Raw genomic sequence first — 8,698 nt, forward strand, 5'->3', positions numbered from 1 at the left:
GGTAGTAATATTTCACAGACGGAGCGCCGCTTCTGCTCCACCTGGTAGTGACTCTCACACCAAACCTCTGTTTAAAGCTGCAGCATCTAACCTAAAAAAATACATTTTACATGCGTATTAAAACTTTCGCTGTCCTAACATGAGACAGATAATCTCTAAAAAATAATCGACCTCCTCCCTGCTCTGCATAATTACTCTGCTCAGTCAGAAACAGCCAATAAGAGCTAGCAGTAATCAGCTAGCCGCCATGCTAACAGGAAGTTTTCATTCAGTAACTCTGGATTGTTTATTGTAATGGATCCTGTATTTGCCTTTGAATGTTAAGTTTTACACTTGAATTTTTTTGGCAATGTTGAGAGGTTTTATTTTGGCTCTTTGCATAATTTAGCCTCTTCAGAGCCTCCATATGTTTTCAGTCTGTTAAAGATAGTATTACTGATAGCAGTACAATTAGCAGAATGCCTGTTTTGTTTAGTTTTCTTCTTGGAAAAAGTTATTAAAAACAAGTTTTTGTCTAAATTAAGGTGAATTCATGGTTCCTTTTTCCACATAATGTAACCTGTAGTGTTTATGATTAAATAATAATCATGTGATCGGTATCGGTGATCGGCCCTCATGGGTGATCGGAATCAGAATCGGCAGGAAAAAACCTGATCGGCACATCTCTACAAAAAACAGAACATTATCCCAGTCCGATAAGTTGGACAGAGCTTAGTTTGACCCCCGTGTCTGGCTGCACACTGCAGCCAGATCAGAACATTTTCACGGCTCTTCTGATCGATTTCTCAGTAAAACGATCAGTAATCATGTCAAGGTTGTAACTTTGTTTCATCAACAGCTACTGTTAAAAACAGCAACAAAATAGATAAACCTGGCCTTGTGTGGGATTCTTCTTACACCGTTTTGTATTTTTTTAATAGCCAAGAGAATCCATCTTTCGCCTACGTTTGTCATTTTCACTTTAGCCTGACAAATATCGGTCACCAAATACTATTTTCCAACACATTGTGTGTTTATAATTTTTTAGTGCTGAGATAAAAGGATAGAAGCTAGCTGATAGCTTAACACAAAAAAATTAGACTTCCTGAAGAGTGTAGGCTTTCTGGGAAATCCTGTTCTAATGTAACATGTGACAGATTACTGAATGAAAGATATCCTCCCTTTTCAAAAAAGAAAAATGTTTTATTTCCGTATAAAACTCACAATTTGTAATGTTTTGTTTCCCCATGGGACAAAAATTAACCAATCATCTTGAGATTTAGGTCTCTCAATCCTAACGTCACACACAACTGTGTTTGAGAATTTTAAAACATTAGCTCCTTATTTTCCAAAGTAACACAGGGAACCAAATATTTCAGCCATCATTAAATGCTAGCTTTAATGTTTGGGCTACCACTAGCATGATGAACTACTAGCATGTTGACTCTACCAATTGAATGTGAGCACTTACAAACGTGGAGTCCTAAACCAACATCCCATTGAACTGTTAATATGTAGAGAGTAAGTAAGGAACCATGAGGCTTTTATTTTGAAAATTTCAGTAAGCTTCATTTTGAAAGGCCATAAAAATCCCAAGGGTAGCAGTAGTTGGGTTATACCAGTCATATAAAAGCCAAAGTAGCAATTACCTGATGTGTAGCATAAAAAGGCTTTTATTTTGTAGGGTACATTCACTTCCATTGTAATTTAAAGGTGTGGTTTGTTTTTTATCAACTACATTGCCATGGCAAGTCAAAACACCAACAGAAGTAACAACTTCCTCCTCGAGGCCAGGCCGTACATTTTGACATATTTTGTGGGGTTTCACGCAGCGGTTCGGGCTGCATTAATGGTGACAGAATAAAAATAAGTATTAAACTGGGGCCTGCCATGCGTTGTGTGGGGCAGGCCCCAAATATCAAGCATATTTTTCATAATGTAATATATTAACTTTTATAGTAACTAAATATACAATTACACCACAGCGAACTCACAAAACTAAAGAACATGCAAAGTACTCAGATCTGTTTTCTGCTGGTGTGAGACTTTTATTTTGCCATGTTGTGTCACCATCAAATATACTTGCTCAGAGCACATTGAGAAAATTAATAGTAAACTATGTACAAAATAAAAAGTACAATACATTAAAATTGAGAAGTTGAGAATAGTTGAGAATATTTTTATCTAGAACATTATCTATTGGCCATTTAAACCCTGTTAACTTTTTTGAGCCCTTCTAATGAAACATCTCAGTTGTGAGTTCTCATGTGGTTACTCAAACTACATTTATGACTGAAACCTTTTCCACAGATTATACATGAGAAAGGTTTCTCACCTGTGTGAGTTCTCATGTGACTATTCAAGCTACATCTTTGAGTGAAACCTTTTCCACATGTTATACAGGCGAAAGGTTTCTCACCTGTGTGAGTTCTCATGTGCTGATTTAAACAACTATTTTGGTTAAAATCTTTTCCACAGATTGTACAAGAGAAATGCTTCTCACCTGAATGACTTCTCATGTGAAAAGTCCAACTACGCTTTTGAAGGAAACCTTTTCCACAGGTGAGACATGAGAAAGGCTTCTCACCTGTGTGAGTTCTCATGTGGCCAGTCAAATTGCGTTTTTGAATGAAAGCTTTTCCACAGGTGGCACATGTGAAAGGTTTCTCACCTGTGTGGATTCTCATGTGGCAATTCAAACTATATTTATGAGTGAAATCTCTTCCACAGCTTACACACGAGAAAGGCTTCTCACCTGTGTGAGTTCTCATGTGCTTTCTCAAACAACTACTTTCAATAAAATGTTTTCCACAGGTTAAACATGAGAAATGCTTCTCACCTGAATGACTTCTCATATGAAAAGTCCAACTACGTTTTTGAAGGAAACCTTTTCCACAGGTGAGACATGAGAAAGGTTTCTCACCTGTATGAGTTTTGATGTGTATAGTCAAACTATGTTTTTGAAAGAAACATTTCCCACAGGTTACACACGAGAAAGGCTTCTCGCCTGTGTGAGATCTCATGTGGTGAATCAATTTGTTTTTCTGAACAAAACCTTTTCCACAGGTTAAACATGAGAAAGGCTTCTCACATGTGTGAGTTTTGATGTGGCGAGTTAAAATATTTTTTTGAATGAAACTTTTTCCACAAGCTAGACATGAGAAAGGTTTTTCATCTGTGTGAGTTCTCATGTGGCAAGTCAAACTATATTTTTGAATAAAACCTTTTCCACATGTTATACATGAGAAAGGTTTCTCAGCTTTGTGAATTTTCATATGGCAAGTCCACCTACTTTTTTGAATGAAATCTTTTCCACATGTTAGACATGAGAAAGGCCTCTCACCTGTGTGAGTTTTCATGTGCTGGTCCAAAAAACATTTTTGAGTGAAACCTTTTTCACAGGTTAGACATGAGAAAGGCTTCTCACCTGTGTGCGTCATCATGTGTCTGTCTAAACTTTGTTTGCGACTTAAACATTTCCCACAGGTTAGACATGAGAAAGGATTCTCATTTCTATGAGCTTTCATGTGACTTGTTAAATCACTCCTGCATTTGAACTTTTTTCCACACACTGTACATTGCTTATAGTTTTTACCTTTGTAAGTTCCCCTATCCTTCATCCCTTTCTCTACATTGCCACTTTGACCTTTGTTGTGAGTCTTTATTTTCTGCTGATGATCTGTTTCAGGGATATTCTGAAAGGGGATTTTGTTTCCTTTGAGTTGTGGTTGTTGGTGGTTTGTTTCACCATCAGAGGTCTTTGTGATTAAATTATCAGTCTCTTGCTTCAGTACATTCTGCTTTTCATCCAGGCTGATGCTTACAGCATCTTTCTCTACCATCGGCTGAGGTCCTGATCCATGCTCCTCTTCCTTCACTTCTTTAGTTTCCAGTTCTTCTGGTTCCTCTTTGAGTTCCAGAGATCCAGAATCGGTTACCGTTAGGGTATCCGTCTCCTGCTTCAGTACTTCCTGATTTTCATCCTGACTGATGTTGTCAACCTCAATTTTTACCATCTGCTGAGACTCTGATTGACAATAGTCATCTTTCAATTGTTGCAGTTCTGTTTCCTCTGGTTCTTCCTTTATTTGAAGAGTTCCAGAATCTGTTCCCAGTAATGTGTCCGTCTCTTGCTTTATGTTTTTGTCTTTCTTCACATTTAGCAGAGGTTTCGATCCATACTCTTCTTCTTTTACTTGTCTAAGTTCTGGTTCTTCTGCTCTTCTCTCAGTTTTTAGAGATTCTGCTTCGCTCTGGTCCAAAACAGAAATCTCTTGTTGGTTGAGGACAAAATAGTGAGCAGCAACATCTTGCCTGATAACAGACATATTGTTGAGGCAAATCTGAAAATAAAAAGGACAAATAGAAAATGTAACATAAGTTTTAGCTTATTGCCTCACAGATGAACTTCAACATTTCAGAATCCAACCGATGGTCAAAGTTCACTTTTCGACTTTAAGCTCTTTTCTACACATCGTCTTCAGAGTTTAAGTTAACACAGCATTAAGACAGCTATCAAAACGCAGCCTGAAACAGACGGACAGAGATACTTCAACAAATCATGTCAAACCTTCCTGTAATCTTAAGGTTGGCACTGATGCTCCATAAACCACTTTGTTACCTCAAGACTTATTGACTTAGTCAGGACCTTCAATTTTGACCAAAAAATAATAAAATGTACTCATTTTTAACACACTGTGGTAACAAGTACTAAAAACTGAAACTCTAAACACACAGCTGGAACTGTGCTGTCATTCTGTGAGCACAAAAGCTTTTAATAATAAATATTTATCAGGCTACTATAAACTCCACGTCATTGCAGAGTGTCACCGTTTTCGTCTGTAGTAACTGGGTTAAATGCCGCCGCCATCTTGTGACATAATGAGGGTCTGTCAAAACGTAAAGGACTAAGGCTGAGTGCACAGAAGGTCAGGAAGCTGTGAGCGATTTATCTGTAGCTTTGGAGGAAGAAGCTAGATCTAGTGATGAAGAAGAGGGAGCTGGTTCCACTGAAGGACTGAAGCAGTTCCCGCTCCTCCAGTCTGTATGGTGAGATTAAGGTACCGTACAGAGAATGAGGTGTACCATGCCCCAAAACTTGTTTTGCTTTATTGAGGATTGAAATACTTCTTGACAGTTTAGATTGCAAATATTGAATGCAATATTCAAACATGCAGCCCGGCATCCTGCATGTTTTATTCTCTCCCTGGTGGTAGAAACAACCTTCTCAGCAGGTCAATGTTCCTCTTCGGCCTCTAATGAGCATCATTGGATCCAGGTGCGTTAAAACAGGGAGAGACTAAGACATGCAGGATGATCCCTCCGGATCCCTCCTGATCCCTCCGGATCCCTCCAGGACCCGGCCTGCAGGGATCCGGCATGGACGGAGGCCGGATCTCAAAAACAAATCTCAAATTTGTTTTTGAATTGTTTTTTTTATCTCTTCATGTGAATCTCTGGTGAATTCTGAGCTATTATTAGCTTGGTTCGCTACCGATTAGCCACAAGCTAATATTTAGTGGCAATGTGTTAAAAGTTAGATTGTAATTTCATTTTAAAAGGGTAAAAAACCAATCAGATACTCGTTAATAGGTGGGAAAGCATGTTCTCTACATGGCTGCTCTGCTGACATCGCGCCTTTTCCCTCTGAAACACTGATGAAGCATTTAGTGACGGTGAGTTATTTATTCCACTGTACAGAATTTAATAGTGCTGAAAAAAAGATATTGATGCAAATCCAGTGAATATTATGTTGTGATGTTTTGTTGAGCTAAAAGACCAAAGTTATTTATCACAGCTGGAAATAATTGTATCGACACAGGAACCTCGACTTTTGTCGAGGTTGATAACATCGGTGGATAAGATCGGATTCACATGTAAAAATCAGCCGATCTCCCAAAATCAAGGAAATCGGCACCGATAAATCGGTGCGCCGCTACTTACCAGGTTAGTGGATTTTACATGAATAACCCACTGTACTGGTTTTACATCTAAAATAAATATTCCCCAAATAAAGTTGAGCGTTTCAGAGAGGAAGCTCCTGGCAGAGCACGATGCCCCGTCCACATGGCAAAATATTACTTTTCTTGTCACAATGTTTATTATATTTGTATTATTGGCTTTTGAAATTGCAACAGATACGTTTTGTAGGATTTTATTTAAAAAAAAAAACGTTTTAGTCAGATAACTATATCTTAGTAATTTTTAGTTCTCCAAGTCCAAAGAAAGTTTAAAATTCATTTTTTAGGCAAAAGATAAAATAAGTGATGCAAAACTAAAGCTGATGAGTTTAAATATAAAGTTAAGTATAAAGAAAAATACACACATTTATGTTCTGTTACCAAACTAGAGTAAAAGGTTTAGATTAGATAAATGTACCCTAGATCTCAGTAATACCAGCTTCAGGCCGCAGTAAACTTAAATTCACAATCTGTTGAATAAAGATTTTCAAACTACAATAATTCTGTCCATTTTTGCCACGACAGGAAATTAAAACCAAAACGTGTTTTACTCTCATCTTTTGTTTGTATAAAATTATGAAGCTCAATTTTAAACATTCAATGTTTGTGTCACATTTAGAGTTAAAGTGAAATAAACGGGATTTTATTAACAACTTCAACAACAAGAGATTTAAATGAAGTTTTAAACCAGAAACTGTCGAAGCTCCAGTAAAGCCTGGATCAACAAACTACCTGGAGCTGATCCGGGTTTCCCAGCAGTCTGAGCGGATGGTCGATCCTTCCTCCTCCGGTGAGGCTGAATATTTCCACTCAGCAGCAGTTAGTCTCTCTCTGATCGATTCTCTCCGAAGATTAACCGAAGATATTGTTACTGCAGACTCTTAAACATTCAGCTCACCCAGAAAAGCCGTTTTTTAACCACCGATAAACACAAAGAAGCCTGGAAGCTAACGCTGCTAGCTCAGTGTGGTTACTTCCGCCGGAAGTGTCACATGAAGATCTAGCCCAGAAATAGAAAAGACGCTTTGAGTTCCGGTGTTCCGCTATATTCTGTGAGCACCATATACTGAAACAAAAGGAAAAATAAATAATAAGCCGAACCTAACATTTGACCTCTAATATTATGACTGTTATGGAAATACAGACAATCACAGAATATAATAGGTCTTGTCAGATATTGCTGTGTTTCAGATGACGTAGCACGACGTCACCCAATGCAGATGGACGGCAGGAAGTAAATTCAGCCCATTTATTTCTGTTGATCCGGGGGAGTCAATGGCGATGGCGGACAAGCAAGTCATGGTTCTCTGAGCTCCCGAAAAGGTCCCGACTGTAAGTTAACTCAGTAAGTAAAACTACTAGTAAATATCTGAAATATCAATACTCAGCTTGTAATATGAAGAAAACCAACAAGTTTATGCCGCCTGGAGTTAAGTCTCCGCATTCTAAAACCTCCGAAAGTGAGCACGACTATGCGGTGCCAATGGAGTCTGCTGCAGCTAGCAAACGGGAGAGGGAAGCCGGTACCCCAACCAGCACTCCTGAAAAAAAAACACACATGGAAAAAAGAACAAAAGGTACGTCCCAGGAAGAAATGAACACTGAGGCCATTTTGAGCGCTATAAGTTCCTTAGGACAGAAAGTAGAAGACCGCTTGGAAGAAGTTGGCGCGCAAAATGAAGCAGCACAGTGCTATGCTAGCGGCTATTGCTAAGTCGGTTCAGCTCAATTCTGAGGAACTAAAAGAAAGCAAAAAGAAAATAATAGAATTGGAGAAACAAGCGGATTCACTCTCCAAAGAAAACATGCAGTTGAAAGAAAGAGTCCTGAATAGTGAAAGATATAAAAGACGATGGTGCCTGCGCTTAAAAGGAAAGAAGGAAAAGTCTAGTGAGAACATCCGAGAAGAAGTGAYGGCACTTCTGTGCAAAATTGCTCCTGATTTGGCTTCAAAGTTGGATGAAGAGGTTGACGCGGTACACAGAGTGGGTCGAAAAATGGATAACAGAGACAGACAGATCATCATTCTGTTTGTGAGACGAACCGTGAGAGACGACATTTGGAGGAGAACTAAAACTTCTCCCATCTGCAAAGAAGAAGGAGTTCGCTTCTCTGAAGATTTGACACCAGAAGATTGGAAAGCAAGACAAGTTCTTTGGCCAAAAATTGAAAAAGCAAGAAAAGAAGGCAAAGCTGCGGGCTTCTGGGGCCCGTTTGGTTTCATCGAAGGCAAACGCATCGTGGACATTTCTTCAGCTGGGAACTGAGATACAGCAGGAATGAGCATGAAATGGYAGTGGACAGTTCTGTTAATGKGACCTCAAGGAGTTTTCTTTTCCCACTCTCCTAAACCGTCTGTTCATGTGTTCTATTTTTCAGATAAAAACTGATTTTTCTTTTGTTTCTTTTAACACAAAGGGACTTAAAGACTCACTTAAACGGAAAGCAGTTTTTTTGTTTTGTAAAGGACAACAAGCACACTGCACCTTTTTACAGGAAACACATTCTGATGCATCTGACATGAAGTTCTGGTCGCAACAATGGGGTGATAAAATTATCTTCAGTCATGGGACAAATCGATCGGCTGGCGTTGCCATCTGCTTTTTCAGATGTCYRGGTAAGATTTTGAGTGAAAGAGCAGATGAAGATGGACWTTGGGTAGCCTGTGTTTTGGAAGTTGACAATGTCCCAATAATTTTGTTAAACATTTATGGATATAATAATAATCAATACAATAGAAATCTGTTACATCAAATAAC

The 8,698-nt window shown here is 38.6% G+C and overlaps 1 protein-coding gene across 1 annotated transcript; it reads right to left on the minus strand.

The window, feature by feature from the left end:
• Positions 1-611: 611 nt before the first annotated feature.
• LOC103463220 (oocyte zinc finger protein XlCOF6-like) lies at positions 612-8,689 on the minus strand. The gene is made up of 2 exons (XM_008406457.2): positions 6,672-8,689; positions 612-4,322 (listed from the first exon to the last, which is right to left on the minus strand). The coding sequence occupies exon 2, from the start codon at positions 4,305-4,307 to the stop codon at positions 2,229-2,231; it is 2,079 nt and encodes a 692-aa protein (XP_008404679.1). The 5' UTR covers positions 4,308-4,322; positions 6,672-8,689; the 3' UTR covers positions 612-2,228.
• Positions 8,690-8,698: the final 9 nt, after the last annotated feature.

Source organism: Poecilia reticulata, linkage group LG4, assembly GCF_000633615.1.
Source record: "Poecilia reticulata strain Guanapo linkage group LG4, Guppy_female_1.0+MT, whole genome shotgun sequence".
NCBI classification, from domain to species: Eukaryota; Metazoa; Chordata; class Actinopteri; order Cyprinodontiformes; family Poeciliidae; genus Poecilia; species Poecilia reticulata.

Bases quoted from the DNA above. Each gene is read 5' to 3' on its own strand.
- LOC103463220 (XM_008406457.2), bottom strand. From the start codon at position 4,307: ATGTCTGTTATCAGGCAAGATGTTGCTGCTCACTATTTTGTCCTCAAC.